Here is a 20,286-nt window from a genome sequence, read left to right as displayed (position 1 = left end):
ATTCAGGTTTGAGTAGCAACATTTGCAAATTTGCCGATGATACAAAAATCGGTAGGGAAATTAACACGGAAGAAGACTCACTATCACTTCAAGTTGATCAAATAGGGTTTGGAAATGGTCAAAGGATTGGCAGATGCAGTTTAATGCTGATATGTATAAAGTTTTGAGGCTAGGTAATGATGATTAAGTTACAAGATACGAGCTAGATGGTGTTGAGATTGCGAAAGAGATCTGGGAGTTATGATTAGTAAGAATTTAAAACCAAAAGATCAATGCATGAATGTTCGCAATGAGGCAAATAGGACACTGGGATTTATTAATCGAAGCGTTACTAACAAGACACCTGGTGTTGTTCTTCAGCTATATCTTGCTCGTGTTAAGCCCCATTTGGATTATGTAGTTCAGTTTTGGTCACCGTATTATAGAATCTCTCAGTCTGTCAGGTGCAGTCGCAGTGAGAGGTTGTGTTAGCTGGAGCTCCGATTGTAGTAACATTATTATAGCAATAATGGAAGGATTAGTGAAGGAATTGATGAATCTAGTTAGAACTCTGAGAGCAGAGATGGATTCCCTACGAGAGGAGGTACGACAGCTAAAACATCGGGAAGAAACGAAGGAGACCAATATTAACAAGACCTCTTCGTGGAAAGTCGTTAAGGACAGGGGACTTAAGAAGACCTTGACAAGGCCGCCTACAGACGCCCTAAGGACATCAAATTCATTTGCCGTGTCGGAAGACGAATGCTGTGGTGAGCCTGCAGTTCACTCGAAACGGAAATCAACGAAGAGCAATGAAGCACAGGCCCCTCAAAGGGCTCAGAAAGTTAAGGAGGTACCTAAACGAATTTTGGTTGTGGGAGATTCCCAGGTGAGGTATTTAGACAGGACGTTTTGTACCAAAGATAGGGGGAACAGGTTAAGGGTCTGCTATCCGGGAGCTGGAATTGGAGATATTGTTGACAACATGAAAGATATTATGACGGGAATTGGGAATAAACCCATTATTTGTATTGGTGCAGTGGGTAATGATGTTGGACGAGTTAGGAGTGAGGAACAGATAAATAAATTTAACAAAGCCATAGAATTAGTTAGGAGCAAGGGAGGAATCTCGATCAAATGTGGCGAATGAATGTTCGTAATAAGGCAAATAGGACACTGGGATTTATTAATCGAAGTGTTAGTAACAAGACACTTGGTGTGGTTCTTCAGCTATATCTTGCTCTGGTTAGGCCCCATTTAGATTATGCAGTTCAGTTTTGGTCGCCGTACTATAGAATGGATATAAATTCACTTAAACGTGTCCAGCGTAGGATGACTAAGTTAATTCCCCAAATTAGAAATCTTTCATATGAAGAAAGATTAACAAAGCTTAAATTGCATTCACTGGAAAGGCGAAGAGTTATAGGTGACATGATAGAGGTTTACAAGTGGATGAATAGACACAACAAAGGGGATATTAATAGGGTATTAAAAGGATTAACACAAGACAGAACACGAAACAATGGGTATAAATTGGATAAATTTAGATTTAGGAAAGACTTGGGTAAATACTGGTTCGGTAACAGGGTTGTTGATATGTGGAAACAATTACCGTGAAAGGTGGTGGAGGTGGGGTCCCTCGATTGTTTCAAGCGCGGGTTGGACATGTTTATGAGAGGGATTGGGTGGTTATAGATAGGAGCTGCCTCGTATGGGCCAATAAGCCTTCTGCAGTTACCTTTGTTCTCCCTGTTTTTCACTACATCCCACTCTGACTTAACCCCATTTATACTAACTCGCTGTTTCCTTTGGAATAGCCATGCCCTAATCCAACTTAATATAGCACCCCCAATGCCATGAGCTTCTATTTTTTTTAATTAGTCTTTCATGTGGCACTGTATCAAAAGCTTTGCTAAAGTCAAGGTACACAACATCACAATCCTTACCACTATCAACTGCCTCAACTATGCTGGAATAAAAAGTTAGCAAATTTGTTAAACATGAACGGCCATTTGTAAAACCATGTTGCGACTCATTTATTAATTTATGTTTTTCAAGATTCTTATAATATAGAAAGGGGAAGATTTGGGGGTTAATATGTGGAAATGGATGAATGGGTAAAACAAGATTGCATCAATAGAATAAGTAATATATTAAAATAATATAAGTTTTAACGCAACTATATTGTCTACCGAGACTAGTGGATGCCTACTACTATAAGTTTGGATTTTTTTAGGAAAGACTTAGGTAAATTCAAGTCTGTGAACATCGTACAATTTTCTTACATCTTGTCTAAAGATCAACAGGTTATTTAATTCCAATAGGAAAGACATGAATGTATAGGGGTTGATATAAATTCGAGATGCTCTATGGCTCTAACACCTTCCGCATAGGCGAAGGGTGACATGCACTTCTGCATGTAGCCCTTAGATAGGCGAAGGGTGGCATTCTTGAAGTGTACAAGTGGATGAATATATGCATCTGAGTAAACGCCAAAGACCCTACAGCTGTTTTATTTTATTCTTTTGTTCAATAAGTAATATTTAACTAGCTATTTGGCAGAAATAAATAATCTTTAATAACAAAAATATATATTTCTTGCAAATAAACAATCTCTGAAAAATGGTAACATATTCAACATTTTTGAAAATGGGAACAAATGAACCTTCACTAAAAATGTACATGTACAGTCTTTGAATAGTCACTGAACAGTACTGTGAAAAACTATATTAATAAAAAAATAAAAGACTGTAGCTGCCTTTTGGAATAAGTGCTCTGGGAAAATTAGGGATGACTGCAAAAAGACATTAGCAAAAAAATGAAGACAGAAGACAACACTTTACAGAAAGTAAATCACGGAATATTTTGGGAGCACAAAAAGGCAATCGTCGTCTTGATTCGCCGGAAAAAAAATGAGGATGGAAGGCAATCGTTTAAAAAATTTGTTTCCGCTCTGGTTTACACTACTATATAGTACATATACGCACTATGGGTAGCCTTGGGAGCCGCACCCAATTGCCGTGGGAAAGGAGAAAGCGGATAAACGGCTGGGAGATCAACACCCACTGTTAGACAAAGACATGTCAGTCAGTCCGACCGGCGCAGGTCACAGTCCTAGCGCTGTATACTGCATTAGAGTCATCTGTTGGGGATCGCGACACCCGTCACCGACATCTTTCTTCCTTATCCCCGGCCGCTCAGTGGCTTCCGGCACCCACACCATAGAGAGAAAGCTGCAGGCGAAGACACTGCTCCTCTCGTTGACAGGGCCGGCGCCTGCCACTCTGGCGGCGTCTTGTGCTGGGTTTTCCTTGACACGCTTCCCAGTGGGCCCCTTCCCCTTCACTCTACTGTAAACGTAAATGTACGTGTGCGGCAGAGAATGAAGGGAAGGAAAAATAAGAGAGAGAAAAAAAAGCAATTCTGTGTCTTCTAGCCCACGTTTAGGGGAGCCGGTCGGCCGAGCGGACAGCACGCTGGACTTGTGATCCTGCGGTCCTGGGTTCGATCCCAGGCGCCGGCGAGAAACAATGGGCAGAGTTTCTTTCACCCTATGCCCCTGTTACCTAGCAGTAAAATAGGTACCTGGGTGTTAGTCAGCTGTCACGGGCTGCTTCCTGGGGGTGGAGGCCTGGTCGAGGACCGGGCCGCGGGGACACTAAAAAGCCCTGAAATCATCTCAAGATAACTATACTAAGCCTAGTAATATTTAGGTTTAGTTCTAGCTTGATTTTTCTGGATTCTATGAACTGAATAGTATCAAATTCTACTATCTTAATGTCCATGCTCAGTTGTGCACAGTAGGTGTAGTAAGGTTCCTCTTATGTTCAGGGGTGCTCAGTTCATCTCCCATGGCTTTGTGTGCACAGCCCAACTCCCATGACAGGGTGCGCACAGTCCATCTCTCATGCATCTGTGCACAGTCTGCACTTTCTAGGCCTTAGTCAATCACCTTTACGGGAATCAAATACAGTAACAGTTTTTTAATCGTGTATTTTATTCACGCATTGTTAAACCTAATTTATGTTTCATTACTATTATCCAGTTTGTTGTTTCCATATTGGTATATATAATACTTATCTCTTTGTCAGGACCAAATCAAGACTTTCTTTGGATCAGTTGGGTTGAGTAATCAAAATTTTTAATTGCAATTTTTTTCTCTTCCCTAATTGGTTTACTGTTTGACACATTTAGATCAAGGGGGGCATAAATGGATGTTCCCATATAGGTTTCCGTGTGAGTTTCAGATTTTGAATCTACTCCTACTATACATGTTTTGATCCAATACAGTTCAAAAAGGCTCAATTTTCTAAAAATAAATAGAGAGATGGTTTATGTATAAGAAGCTTTCATTACATAAATGTCGTTAAATCCCACAGCCATTTGAGAGAAAGCCTATTCCACATATTACCTGTGTACATGCTCTACCACATAGGTTCCAATATGCGCTACATGAAGAGCAGCAAAGTTTACCTCAGAAACCAACGGCAAGAGATCCTCTGCGCCATCGCATGCAGTAAGGATCCGTCATGCGCCTCCTTCAACCACAACAGTAAGTGTAGTAAGGATCCATCATAGGCTTCCTTCAACCACAATAGTAATTGTAACAAGGATCAATAATACGCCACTTATAACTACAACAATACGTGTAGTTCGGAGCAATCATATTCCTTCTTCAACCACAAGAATAAATTTAGTAAGGACCCATCATGTGCCTCCATCAACCACAAGAGAGAGTGTAGTACGGATTCATCATGCGCCTCCTTCAACCACAACAGCAAGTATACATGGATCCAACATGCGCCTCCTTTAATAACAACAGCAAGTATACATGGATCCAACATGCGCCTCCTTTAATAACAACAGTAAGTGTGGTAAGGATCCATCATGCGTCTCCTTCAGCCACAACAGCAAGTTCAGTAAGGATCAATCATGAGCCTCCTTCAACCACAACAGTATGTATAGTAAGGATCCACTATGCTCCTCCTTCAACCACTACAGTAAGTGCAGTTAGGATCCATCATGCGTCTCCTTCAACCACAACATCAAGTATAGTAAGTATCCATCATGCGTCTCCTTCAACCACAACATCAAGTATAGTAAATATCCATCATGCTCCTCTTTCAACCACAGCAGTAAATGTAGTACGGAACCGTCTTGCGCTCCTTCAACCACAACAGATGATGTAGTAAGGACCCATCAGCTCCTCCATCAACCACAACAGTAGGTGTAGTGACGATCCATCATGCTCCTCCTTCAATAACAACATTAGGTGTAGTAAGGATCCATCATGCTCCTCCTTCAACCACACCATAAATTTTTGTAAGGATCCATCATGAATCTCCTTCAACATACTACAGTAAGTGTAGTTAGAATCCGCAATGCGTCTCTTTCAACCATAACACTAGGTGTAGTAAAGACCAATCATGCTCCTCCTTACACCAACACAGTAAATGCAGAAAAAATCAATATTGCTTCTCCTTCAACTACATCAATAAGTGTAGTAAGGATTCATCATGCGACTCCTTCAACCATAACAGCAAGTAAAGTAAGGTTCCACAATGCTCCTCCTACAACCTTAACAGTAAGTTTAGTAAGGATCCATCATGATCCTCCTCCATCCACAACAGTAGGTGTAGTACGGATTCGTCTTGCGCTCCTTCAACCACAGCAGTAGATGTAATAAGGATCCATCAAGCTCCTCCATCAACCACAACAGTGTGTTGTGACAATCCAATTGCTGCTCCTCCTTCAACTACAACGGTAAGTGTAATAGGAAGCCATCATGTGACTCCTTCAACCAAACAGTACATGTAGTAAGGATGCATCATACACATCCTTAAACCACATCAAAAAGTGTAGTAAGAATCCATCAGGCGTGTCTTTCAACAGCAACAGTAAGTGTAGTAAGGAACCATCATGCACTTTCTTTAATAAGAACAGCAAGACTGCTAAATATCCATTATGCTCTTCCTTGAACCACACAACAGTAAGTGGAGTAAGGATGCACAATGCTCCTCCTGCAACCACAACAGTAAATGGAGCAAGGATCCATCATGAGCCTCCTTCAACCACAACAATAGGTGTAGTAAGGATCCATCATGAGCCTATTTCAATCACAGCAATGCGTGTAGTTAGGATCCATCATGTTCCTTCTTCAACCACAAGAGTAAGTGTAGTAAGAATATGTCATCCTCCTCCTTCAACCACAACAGTACGCATAGTAAGGATCCATCATGCTTCTCCTTAAACCACTACAGTAAGTGAAGAAAGGAATCATCATGTACCTCCTGCAACCATAACAGATAGTGTAGTAAGGTTCCATCATGCAATTCCTTTAACCACAACATTATATGTAGTTAGGATCCATTATATGCCTCTTTCAACCAAACAGTACGTGTAGTCACGATGCATCATTAAACCACAACAATAAGTGTAGTAAGGATCCATCAAGCAACTCCTTCAATAACGACCGAAAGAGTAGTAGGGATCCATTATACTCTTTCTTCAACTACAACAATAAGTGTATTAAGGATTCATTATGCGCCTCCTTCAACCACAACAATAAGTGTAGTAAGGATCCATCATGCTCCTCCTTCAACCACAACATTAATTGTAGTACGGATCCATCATGTGCTTCCGTCAACCACAACGGTAGTTGTAAAGGGGATCCATCATCCTCTTCTTTCAACCCTAATAGTAAGTGGAGTTAGGATCCATCATGCTCCACCTTCAACCAAAACAGTAAGTGTAGTAAAGATCCATCATGCTCCACCTTCAACCAAAACAGTAAGTGTAGCAACAACCAATACTGCTCCTCCTTTAACCACAACAGAAAGTGGAGAAAGAGTCCATCATTTGCATCCATTAACCACAAAAATAAGTGAAGTAAGAATCCATCATTCGCCTCCTACAATCACATGAGTAAGTGTAGTAAGAATCCATCTTGCTCCTCCTGCAACCACAACAGTACGCATAGTAAGGATCCATCATGATCCTTCTCCAACCACAAGAGTAAGTGCAGAAATGATTCATCATTGACACCTTCAACCACAACAGTAAGTGTAGTAAGGATTCATCATACTCCTCCTTTAGCCTCAACAGTGTGTAGTGAGGATCCATAATACGTCTCTTTCAACAACAACTGTAAGTGCATTAAGAATCCACCATGTGCCTCCTTCAATCAAACAGTACGTGTAGTAAGGTTCCATCATGCAAATTATTCAACTGCAACTGTAAGTGAAGTAAGGATCCATTATGCTCCTCTTAAAACCAACACAGTATGTGAAATAAGGATTCATTATGCGCCTCCTTCAACCATTACAGTAAGTGTAGTAAAGATCGATAATGTGCCTCTTTCAACCACAACAGTATGTGTAGTACCACAACAGCAAGAGTAGTAAGGATCCATTATGCTCTTCCTTCAATCACAACATTAACTGGAGTAAGGATGCATCATGCTCCTTCCCCAACCACAACAGTAATGGTAGCAAGGAGTCATCATGCTCCTTCAACCAAAACAGTAAGTGTAGCAAGAATCAATACTGCTTCTCCTTTAACAACAACAGAAAGTGGAGGAAGGGTCCATTATGTGCAACCTTCAACGACAAAAATAAGTGAAGTTAGAATCAATCATGCACCTCCTATAACCACAAGAGTAAGTGTAGTAAGGATCCATCATACGTCTCCTTCAGCACCTACAGTAAGTGTAGTAAAGATTCATCATGCGCCTACTTCATCCACAACAGTAAGTATAGTCTGCATCCACGATGCGCCTCCTTCAACCACAACAGTAAGTGTAGAAAGGATCCATCAAGCTCCTCCTTCAACACCAACGGTACGGGTAGTTAGGATCCATCATGCGCCTCCTTCAACCACAAAAGTAAATATTGTAGGGATCCATCATGCTCCTACTTTAACAACAACAGTAAGTGTAGAATGTATCCATAATGCGCCTCATTCACCCACAACAGTAAGTGAAATAAGGAATCATCATGCGCCTCCTTCAACCACAACAGAAGGTGTAGTAAAGATTTATCATGCGCCTCCTTCAACCACAACATTAAGTGTACTAAGGATCCATGATGCGCCTCCTTCAACCACAAAAGTAAGAGTAGTAAGAATACATCATGCGCCTCTTTCAACTACAACAGTAAGTGTTGTATGGATCTATGATGCGCCTCTTTCAACCACAAGAGTAAGCGAAGTAGGGATCCATCGTGATTCTCCTTCAACCACATTAGTAAGAGTAGTAAGGATCAAACATGCTCCTACTTTAACAACAACTTTATATGTAGTAAGGATCCAATATACGCATCCTTCAACCACTACAGTAAGAGTACTAAGGATCCATCAAGCTCCTCCTTCAGCAACAACAGTACATGTAATAAGGATCAATAGTGGTCCTTCTTCAACCAAAAGATTAAATGTAGTAAAGATTCATTATGCTTCTCATTGAACCCCAACAGTAAGTGTAGAAATGATTCATTACTGTCCTCCTTCAACCACAGCAGTACCTGCAAAAAGGATCCATCATGCTCCCCCTTCAACCACAACAAAAAGTAAAGTAAGGATCCATCATGTACCTCCTTCCACCACAACCATGAGTGTAGTAAGGCTCCATCATACCCCCGCCTTTAACCACAATAGTATGTGTATTAAGGATCCATTATACGCATCCTTCATCCACAATAGTAAGTGTATTAAGAATCCATCACGTGACCCCCTCCAACCAAACAGTAAGTATAGTAAGGATCTATCACGCGCATCCTTCAACCACAACAGTAAGTGTAGTAAGGATCCATGATGCGCCTCTTTCAACGACATCCGTAAGTGTACGAAGCATCCATCATGCTTTTCCTTCAAACACATTAGTAAGTGAAGTAAGCATCAATCATGCTCCTCCTTTAACCACAACGGTAAGTGTAGTAAGGATCCATTATGCTCTTCCTTCAACCACAACAGTAAATGGAGTAAGGATGGATCGTGCTCCTCCTCCAATCAAAACAGTTAGTAAGGGTCCGTCATGCCCCACCTTTAGCCACAACAGTATATGTTGTAAGCATCCATTATACGCCTCCTTCAAGCACTACAGTAAGTATAGTAAAAATCCATTATGCGCTTCCTTCAACCATATAGTTTGTGTGGTAAGGATCGATCATGCACATCTTTCAACCACAACAATTAGTGTAGTACAAGGATCAGTCATGCTCCTCCTTCAACGATAGCTGTAAGTGATTTAAGGATCCTACATACGTCTCCTTCAACAACATCAGTAAATGTAGTAAGGGTTCATCAAGCGCCTCTTTCACCCACAACGGTAAGTGTTGTATGGATCCATGATGCGCCTCCTTCAACCACCACAGTAAGTGTATAAGGGATCCATCAAGCTCCTCTGTCAACCACAACGGTACGTGTAGTAAGGATCATTATACCCCTCCTTCAACCACTACATTAAGTGAAATAATGATTTATCGTTTACCTCATATATCCACAACAGTACATGTAGTAAGGATCCATTATACGCCTCCTTCAACCACAGGAGTAAGTGTTTTAAGTATCCGTTATGTGCGTCTTTCAACCAAACAATACATGTAGAAACGATCCATCATGTGCCTCTTCCAACCACAACTGTAAGTGTAGTAAAGATCCATCATGCACCTCCATTAACCACAGCAGTAAGTAACCACAGCAGAGAGAGAGAGAGAGAGAGAGAGAGAGAGAGAGAGAAAGAGAGAGAGAGAGAGAGAGAGAGAGAGAGAGAGAGAGAGAGAGAGAGAGAGAGAGAGAGAGAGAGAGAGAGAGAGAGAGAGAGAGAGAGAGAGAGAGAGAGAGAGAGAGAGAGAGAGAGAGAGAGAGAGAGAGAGAGAGAGAGAGAGAGAGAGAGAGAGAGAGAGAGAGAAGGAGAGAGACAGACAGACAGACAGACAGACAGACAGACAGACAGCCAGACAGACAGACAGACAGACAGACAGACAGACTAAATAATAACAAAATAGAACAAGTATTTAGGCTTCATAACCCCTGGTGTTCACAGGTGTGGACAACACTTGCGAGCTGATGAACGCCACTAACTTTCTGGCCAGTGATCCATACTTAGTTGCTGCCCCCGGATGGTCTCACTTCAATATTTCCAGTCCTAGAGAGGTCAGTCATTTCACTTCATTATTGTTTTAAATACAAAGAAATGTTCTTGTTGTCAAGGCATTTATATATATATAAATGTAAATCTTTGCGTAATAGTGGCTTTAGGCATTGTATGTACTAGCTCTATCTATAAAGCCAACAAACTTTGTAAAATCTCTTTATGTATGTACCTTTGCCTAAATAAAAATTATTATTATTATATATATATATATATATATATATATATATATATATATATATATATATATATATATATATATATATATATATATATATATATATATATATATATATATATATATATGTCGTACCTAGTAGCCAGAACGCACTTCTCAGCCTACTATGCAAGGCCTGATTTGCCTAATAAGCCAAGTTTTCATGAATAAATATATTTTCTCTAATTTTTTTCTTATGAAATGATAAAGCTTCCCATTTCATTATGTATGAGGTCAATTTTTTTTATTGGAGTTAAAAATAACGTAGATATATGACCGAACCTAACCAACCCTACCTAACCTAACCTAACCTATCCTTATAGGTTAGGTTAGGTTAGGTAGCCGAAAAAGTTAGATTAGGTTAGGTTAGGTAGGTTAGGTAGTCGAAAAACAATTAATTCATGAAAACTTGGCTTATTAGGCAAATCGGGCCTTGAATAGTAGACATAGAAGTGAGTTCTGGCTATTAGGTACGACATATATATATATATATATATGTCGTACCTAATAGCCAGAACGCACTTCTCAGCCTAATATTCAAGGCCCGATTTGCCTAATAAGCCAAGTTTTCATGAATTAATGTTTTTTCGTCTACCTAACCTACCTAACCTAACCTAACCTAGCTTTTTTTGGCTACCTAACCTAACCTTACTTATAAATATAGGTTAGGTTAGGTTAGGTAGGGTTGGTTAGGTTCGGTCATATATCTACGTTAATTTTAACTCCAATAAAAAAAAATTGACCTCATACATAGAGAAAAGGGTTGCTTTATCATTTCATAAGAAAAAAATTATAGTAAATATATTAATTCAGGAAAACTTGGCTTATTAGGCAAATCGGGCCTTGAATAGTAGGCTGAGAAGTGAGTTCTGGCTACTAGGTACGACATATATATATATATATATATATATATATATATATATATATATATATATATATATATATATATATATATATATATATATATATATATATGTCGTACCTAGTAGCCAGAACGCACTTCTCAGCCTACTATGCAAGGCCCGATTTGCCTAATAAGCCAAGTTTTCATGAATTAATTGTTTTTCGAGTACCTAACCTACCTAACCTAACCTAACCTAACTTTTTCGGCTACCTAACTTAACCTAACCTATAAAGATAGGTTAGGTTATGTTAGGTAGGGTTGGTTAGGTTCGGTCATATATCTACGTCAATTTTAACTCCAATAAAAAAAAATTGACCTCATACATAATGAAATGGGTAGCTTTATCATTTCATAAGCAAAAAATTTGAGAAAATATATTAATTCATGAAAACTTGGCTTATTAGGCAAATCGGGCCTTGCATAGTAGGCTGAGAAGTGCATTCTGGCTATTAGGTACGACATATATATATATATATATATATATATACATATATATGTCGTACCTAATAGCCAGAACGCACTTCTCAGCCTACTATGCAAGGCTCGATTTGCCTAATAAGCCAAGTTTTCATGTATTAATTGTTTTTCGACTAACTAACCTACCTAACCTAACCTAACCTAACGTTTTCGGCTACCTAACCTAACCTAACCTATAAAGATAGGTTAGGTTAGGTTAGGTAGGGTTGGTTAGGTTCGGTCATATATCTACCATAATTTAAGCTCTAATAAAAACAAATTGACCTCATACATATTGAAATGGGTACCTTTATCATTTCATAAGAAAAAAATTTGAGAAAATATATTAATTCAGGAAAACTTGGCTTATTAGGCAAATCAGGCCTTGCATAGTAGGCTGAGAAGTGCGTTCTGGCTACTAGGTACGACATATATATATATATATATATATATAAATATATATATATATATATATATATATATATATATATATATATATATATATATATATATATATATATATATATATATATAACTTTTTAACACTCAAACCACCAGCAGACTCGAACCCTGGCCCACAGAGTGGCAGGTACACACTGTATCCATTGCACCATACTTCAAAGCCAAAAAGAGAGGTAGGAATTCTGTGGTATTTAACCCACAGAATTCCATTCTCTCCCAGGCAATGAGATGATGAAGGATCTCTGGTGTTCTTTAATCGAGCCCTGTTATGTGGGAAAACTCGGTGTAAATGCTCAATGCACAGACTTGCCTATATAACTCGCAAGCTGAAGTTTATAACTTTTTAACACTCAAACCACCAAGGAGACTCAAACCCTGGCCCACAGAGTGCTTGCGAGTTATATAGGCAAGTCTGTGCATTGAGCATTTACACCGAGTTTTCCCACATAACAGGGCTCGATTAAAGAACACCAGAGGTCCTTCATCATCTCATTGCCTGGGAGAGAATGGAATTCTGTGGGTTAAATACCCCAGAATTCCTACCTCTCTTTATGGCTTTGAAGTATGGTGCAATGGATACAGTGTGTACCTGCCACTCTGTGGGCCAGGGTTCGAGTCTCCTGGTGGTTTGAGTGTTAAAAAGTTATAAACTTCAGCTTGCGAGTTATATAGGCAAGTCTGTGCATTGAGCATTTACTCCGAGTTTTCCCACATAACAGGGCTCGATTAAAGAACACCAGAGGTCCTTCATCATCTCATTGCCTGGGAGAGAATGGAATTCTGTGGGTTAAATACCCCAGAATTCCTACCTCTCTTTATGGCTTTGAAGTATGGTGCAATGGATACAGTGTGTACCTGCCACTCTGTGGGCCAGGGTTCGAGTCTCCTGGTGGTTTGAGTGTTAAAAAGTTATAAACTTCAGCTTGCGAGTTATATAGGCAAGTCTGTGCATATATATATATATATATATATATATATATATATATATATATATATATATATATATATATATGTCGTACCTAGTAGCCAGAACTCTCTTCTCAGCCTACTATGCAAGGCCCGATTTTCCTAATAAGCCAAGTTTTCATGAATTAATATATTTTCTCTATTTTTTTTCTTATGAAATGATAAAGCTACCCATTTCATTATGTATGAGGTCAATTTTTTTGTTATTGGAGTTAAAATTAACGTAGATATATGACCGAACCTAACCAACCCTACCTAACCTAACCTAACCTATTTTTATAGGTTAGGTTAGGTTAGGTTAGGTAGCCGAAAAAGTTAGGTTAGGTTAGGTTAGGTAGGTTAGGTAGTCGAAAACGAATTAATACATGAAAACTTGGCTTTTTAGGCAAATCGGGCCTTGCATAGTAGGCCGAGTACGACGTTCTGGCTACTAGGTACGACATATATATATATGTCGTACCTAGTAGCCAGAACGCACTTCTCAGCCTACTATTCAAGGCCCGATTTGCCTATTAAGCCAAGTTTTCCTGAAATAATATTTTTTCTCTATTTTTTTTCTTATGAAATGATAAAGCTACCCATTTCATTATGTATGAGGTCAAATTTTTTTATTGGAGTTAAAATTAACGTAGATATATAACCGAACCTAACCAACCCTACCTAACCTAACCTAACCTATCTTTAAAGGTTAGGTTACGTTAGGTAGCCGAAAATGTTAGGTTAGATTAGGTTAGGTAGGTTAGGTAGTCGAAAAACAATTAATTCATGAAAACTTGGCTTATTAGGCAAATTGGGCCTTGCATAGTAGGCTGAGAAGTGCGTTCTGGCTACTAGGTACGACATATATATATATATATATATATATATATATATATATATATATATATATATATATATATATATATATATATATATATGCGAACAAGCCTGAATGGTCCCCAGGACAATATGCAACTGAAAACTCACACCCCAGAAGTGACTCGAACCCATACTCCCAGAAGCAATGCAACTGGTATGTACAAGACGCCTTAATCCACTTGACCATCACGACCGGACATAATGAGGTGATAGCCGAGGCTATTTGAACCACCCCACCGCCGGCACCCACCCCACCGCACTCGGCTATTTTACCAAATAGCCTTCAAATAGCCTCGGCTATCACCTCATTATCTCCGGTCGTGATGGTCAAGTGGATTAAGGCGTCTTGTACATACCAGTTGCGTTGCTTCTGGGAGTATGGGTTCGAGTCACTTCTGGGGTGTGAGTTTTCAGTTGCATATTGTCCTGGGGACCATTCAGGCTTGTTCGCATTTGTGTTCCTCACGTGTGCCCCAAAGAATGAGGTGATTTGGTAAAATGCTATGCCCAAGATTACTATCCGAGTGCCGGCGGTGGGGTGGTTCAAATAGCCTCGGCTATCACCTCATTATGTCCGGTCGTGATGGTCAAGTGGATTAAGGCGTCTTGTACATACCAGTTGCGTTGCTTCTGGGAGTATGGGTTTGAGTCACTTCTGGGGTGTGAGTTTTCAGTTATATATATATATATATATATATATATATATATATATATATATATATATATATATATATATATATATATATATATATTAGTATATTTTGGTAGCAGTCTTTCCTGTAGACATATATTATTAAATATGACCGAAAAAGTAAGATTAATAATTCTAACACGAATTTTCTCAATCTTTCGTACATTATGCTTCACTGTTGGAGGTAAATCAAAAATCACTTCTCCAAAATTCATTTTTATTTCTAGTCTGACGCGACACGGGCGCGTTTCGTAAAACTTATTACATTTTCAAAGACTTCACAAATACACAACTGATTAGAACTTGCGTTTCCCTGATTTTATATCTACATTTGCGTGAGGTGGGAAGGGTGATGTGGCATTACATTTGAGTGAGGTGGGAAGGATGATGTGGCATTAACACAAGACAGAACACTAGAGGATATTAATAGGGTATTAAAAGTATCAACACAAGACAGAACAGAAACAATGGGTATTGAATAGAAGTGTTTGTAGAAAGCCTATTGGTCCATATTTCTTGATGCTTCTATATTGGAGCGGAGTCTTGAGGTGGGTAGAATATAGTTGTGCAATAATTGGCTGTTGATTGCTGGTGTTGACTTCTTGATGTGTAGTGCCTCGCAAACGTCAAGCCGCCTGCTATCGCTGTATCTATCGATGATTTCTGTGTTGTTTACTAGGATTTCTCTGGCGATGGTTTGGTTATGGGAAGAGATTATATGTTCCTTAATGGAGCCCTGTTGTTTATGCATCGTTAAACGCCTAGAAAGAGATGTTGTTGTCTTGCCTATATACTGGGTTTTTTGGAGCTTACAGTCCCCAAGTGGGCATTTGAAGGCATAGACGACGTTAGTCTCTTTTAAAGCGTTCTGTTTCGTGTCTGGAGAGTTTCTCATGAGTAGGCTGGCCGTTTTTCTGGTTTTATAGTAAATCGTCAGTTGTATCCTCTGATTTTTGTCTGTAGGGATAACGTTTCTATTAACAATATCCTTCAGGACCCTTTCCTCTGTTTTATGAGCTGTGGAAAAGAAGTTCCTGTAAAATAGTCTAATAGGGGGTATAGGTGTTGTGTTAGTTGTCTCTTCGGAGGTTGCATGGCTTTTCACTTTCCTTCTTATGATGTCTTCGATGAAACCATTGGAGAAGCCGTTATTGACTAGAACCTGCCTTACCCTACAGAGTTCTTCGTCGACTTGCTTCCATTCTGAGCTGTGGCTGAGAGCACGGTCGACGTATGCGTTAACAACACTCCTCTTGTACCTGTCAGGGCAGTCGCTGTTGGCATTTAGGCACATTCCTATGTTTGTTTCCTTTGTGTAGACTGCAGTGTGGAAACCTCCGCCCTTTTCCATGACTGTTACATCTAGAAAAGGCAGCTTCCCATCCTTTTCCGTCTCGTAAGTGAAACGCAGCACGGAACTCTGCTCAAATGCCTCCTTCAGCTCCTGCAGATGTCTGACATCAGGTACCTGTGTAAAAATGTCGTCAACATACCTGCAGTATATGGCCGGTTTCAAGTTCATGTCGACTAAGACTTTTTGCTCGATGGTACCCATGTAGAAGTTTGCAAACAGGACACCTAGGGGAGAACCCATGGCGACCCCATCTACTTGCTTATACATGTGCCCATCCGGGCTCAAGAAGGGTGCCTCTTTAGTACAAGCTTGGAGTAGTTTCCTCTTTCCTCAAAAAAAAACCCAGTATATAGGCAAGACAACAACATCTCTTTCTAGGCGTTTAACGATGCATAAACAACAGGGCTCCATTAAGGAACATATAATCTCTTCCCATAACCAAACCATCGCCAGAGAAATCCTAGTAAACAACACAGAAATCATCGATAGATACAGCGATAGCAGGCGGCTTGACGTTTGCGAGGCACTACACATCAAGAAGTCAACACCAGCAATCAACAGCCAATTATTGCACAACTATATTCTACCCACCTCAAGACTCCGCTCCAATATAGAAGCATCAAGAAATATGGACCAATAGGCTTTCTACAAACACTTCTATTCTATACCCATTGTTTCTGTTCTGTCTTGTGTTGATACTTTTAATACCCTATTAATATCCTCTAGTGTTCTGTCTTGTGTTAATGCCACATCATCCTTCCCACCTCACTCAAATGTAATGCCACATCACCCTTCCCACCTCACGCAAATGTAGATATAAAATCAGGGAAACGCAAGTTCTAATCAGTTGTGTATTTGTGAAGTCTTTGAAAATGTAATAAGTTTTACGAAACGCGCCCGTGTCGCGTCAGACTAGAAATAAAAATGAATTTTGGAGAAGTGATTTTTGATTTACCTCCAACAGTGAAGCATAATGTACGAAAGATTGAGAAAATTCGTGTTAGAATTATTAATCTTACTTTTTCGGTCATATTTAATAATATATATATATATATATATATATATATATATATATATATATATATATATATATATATATATATATATATATATATATATATATATATATATATATATATATATATATATATATATATATGACCGAAAAAGTAAGATTAATAATACTAACACGAATTTTCACGATCTTTCTTATGTTTCTTTTCACTGTTGATGGTAATTGAAAAATCAATTCTCCAAAATTCATATTTATGTCTAGTCTGACGCGACACTTGAATGCGTTTCGTAATAACTTATTACATTTTCAAAAACTTTTAGTTTACACACCTGGCTAATGATTTGCCGAAGTGGGTTTCCAGGCTTATATGTCTTGACATTTCCATACACGTATCCAGGTTTATATTCTCCAATAATCTTTGGCAGGTGGAGTCCGGATTTCTTGGCGTTCACAGTTTCGATGTGAAATGGAAATGTCAAGACACATAAGCCTGGAAACCCACTTTGGCCAATCATTAGCCAGGTACCCACACGCACGTACAGACTGGCGAAACGACTCAACGGCTTGCTGACTCCTTATGTCCCCTGCACCTTCAGCCTGAAGTCTCCAAAGGAATTTGTTGACATACTGCGGGGAACACGGGCCACAGGGATAAGAGCCTCGTTGGACGTAGAATCACTGTTTACCAACGTACCTGTAGATGAAACTGTACCTGTAGTTACCAGTTGCGTTGCTTCTGGGAGTATGGGTTCGAGTCACTTCTGGGGTGTGAGTTTTCATTCGCATATAGTCCTGGGGACCATTCAGGCTTGTTCGCATTTGTGTTCCTCACGTGTGCCCCAAAGAATGAGGTGATTTGGTGAAATGCTATGCCCAAGATTACCATCCGAGTTGCCGTCGGGGAAGTGGCTCAAATAGCCTCGGCTATCACTTCCTTTTGACGGCCGTGATGGTCAAGCGGATTAAGGCGCCCTGTAGTTACCAGTTGCGTTGCTTCTGGGAGTATGGGTTCGAGTCACTTCTGGGGTGTGAGTTTTCATTCGCATATAGTCCTGGGGACCATTCAGGCTTGTTCGCATTTGTGTTCCTCACGTGTGCCCCAAAGAATGAGGTGATTTGGTGAAATGCTATGCCCAAGATTACCATCCGAGTTGCCGTCGGGGAAGTGGCTCAAATAGCCTCGGCTATCACTTCCTTTTGACGGCCGTGATGGTCAAGCGGATTAAGGCGCCCTGTAGTTACCAGTTGCGTTGCTTCTGGGAGTATGGGTTCGAGTCACTTCTGGGGTGTGAGTTTTCATTCGCATATAGTCCTGGGGACCATTCAGGCTTGTTCGCATTTGTGTTCCTCACGTGTGCCCCAAAGAATGAGGTGATTTGGTGAAATGCTATGCCCAAGATTACCATCCGAGTTGCCGTCGGGGAAGTGGCTCAAATAGCCTCGGCTATCACTTCCTTTTGACGGCCGTGATGGTCAAGCGGATTAAGGCGCCCTGTAGTTACCAGTTGCGTTGCTTCTGGGAGTATGGGTTCGAGTCACTTCTGGGGTGTGAGTTTTCATTCGCATATAGTCCTGGGGACCATTCAGGCTTGTTCGCATTTGTGTTCCTCACGTGTGCCCCAAAGAATGAGGTGATTTGGTGAAATGCTATGCCCAAGATTACCATCCGAGTTGCCGTCGGGGAAGTGGCTCAAATAGCCTCGGCTATCACTTCCTTTTGACGGCCGTGATGGTCAAGCGGATTAAGGCGCCCTGTAGTTACCAGTTGCGTTGCTTCTGGGAGTATGGGTTCGAGTCACTTCTGGGGTGTGAGTTTTCATTCGCATATAGTCCTGGGGACCATTCAGGCTTGTTCGCATTTGTGTTCCTCACGTGTGCCCCAAAGAATGAGGTGATTTGGTGAAATGCTATGCCCAAGATTACCATCCGAGTTGCCGTCGGGGAAGTGGCTCAAATAGCCTCGGCTATCACTTCCTTTTGACGGCCGTGATGGTCAAGCGGATTAAGGCGCCCTGTAGTTACCAGTTGCGTTGCTTCTGGGAGTATGGGTTCGAGTCACTTCTGGGGTGTGAGTTTTCATTCGCATATAGTCCTGGGGACCATTCAGGCTTGTTCGCATTTGTGTTCCTCACGTGTGCCCCAAAGAATGAGGTGATTTGGTGAAATGCTATGCCCAAGATTACCATCCGAGTTGCCGTCGGGGAAGTGGCTCAAATAGCCTCGGCTATCACTTCCTTTTGACGGCCGTGATGGTCAAGCGGATTAAGGCGCCCTGTAGTTACCAGTTGCGTTGCTTCTGGGAGTATGGGTTCGAGTCACTTCTGGGGTGTGAGTTTTCATTCGCATATAGTCCTGGGGACCATTCAGGCTTGTTCGCATTTGTGTTCCTCACGTGTGCCCCAAAGAATGAGGTGATTTGGTGAAATGCTATGCCCAAGATTACCATCCGAGTTGCCGTCGGGGAAGTGGCTCAAATAGCCTCGGCTATCACTTCCTTTTGACGGCCGTGATGGTCAAGCGGATTAAGGCGCCCTGTAGTTACCAGTTGCGTTGCTTCTGGGAGTATGGGTTCGAGTCACTTCTGGGGTGTGAGTTTTCATTCGCATATAGTCCTGGGGACCATTCAGGCTTGTTCGCATTTGTGTTCCTCACGTGTGCCCCAAAGAATGAGGTGATTTGGTGAAATGCTATGCCCAAGATTACCATCCGAGTTGCCGTCGGGGAAGTGGCTCAAATAGCCTCGGCTATCACTTCCTTTTGACGGCCGTGATGGTCAAGCGGATTAAGGCGCCCTGTAGTTACCAGTTGCGTTGCTTCTGGGAGTATGGGTTCGAGTCACTTCTGGGGTGTGAGTTTTCATTCGCATATAGTCCTGGGGACCATTCAGGCTTGTTCGCATTTGTGTTCCTCACGTGTGCCCCAAAGAATGAGGTGATTTGGTGAAATGCTATGCCCAAGATTACCATCCGAGTTGCCGTCGGGGAAGTGGCTCAAATAGCCTCGGCTATCACTTCCTTTTGACGGCCGTGATGGTCAAGCGGATTAAGGCGCCCTGTAGTTACCAGTTGCGTTGCTTCTGGGAGTATGGGTTCGAGTCACTTCTGGGGTGTGAGTTTTCATTCGCATATAGTCCTGGGGACCATTCAGGCTTGTTCGCATATATATATATATATATATATATATATATATATATATATATATATATATATATATATATTTATATTTATATATATATATATA

The 20,286-nt window shown here is 40.5% G+C and overlaps 1 protein-coding gene across 1 annotated transcript in view; it reads left to right on the top strand.

Moving 5' to 3' along the window:
* The first annotated feature begins 4,422 nt into the window (after nt 1-4,422).
* Nucleotides 4,423-20,286, top strand: part of LOC123747144 (uncharacterized) — a 70,126-nt gene continuing 54,262 nt past the window's right edge. Inside the window, exons 1-2 of the mRNA XM_069336674.1 lie at nt 4,423-4,531; nt 5,388-5,563. Of these exons, the coding sequence (XP_069192775.1) occupies nt 4,423-4,531; nt 5,388-5,563 (285 nt within the window). The remainder of the gene's footprint in view (nt 4,532-5,387; nt 5,564-20,286) is intronic.

Source organism: Procambarus clarkii, chromosome 36 (genome assembly GCF_040958095.1).
Source record: "Procambarus clarkii isolate CNS0578487 chromosome 36, FALCON_Pclarkii_2.0, whole genome shotgun sequence".
In the NCBI taxonomy this organism is placed as follows: domain Eukaryota; kingdom Metazoa; phylum Arthropoda; class Malacostraca; order Decapoda; family Cambaridae; genus Procambarus; species Procambarus clarkii.
The sequence above is the reverse complement of the archived record's forward strand: the minus strand, read 5'-3'. Positions and strand labels throughout refer to the sequence as shown.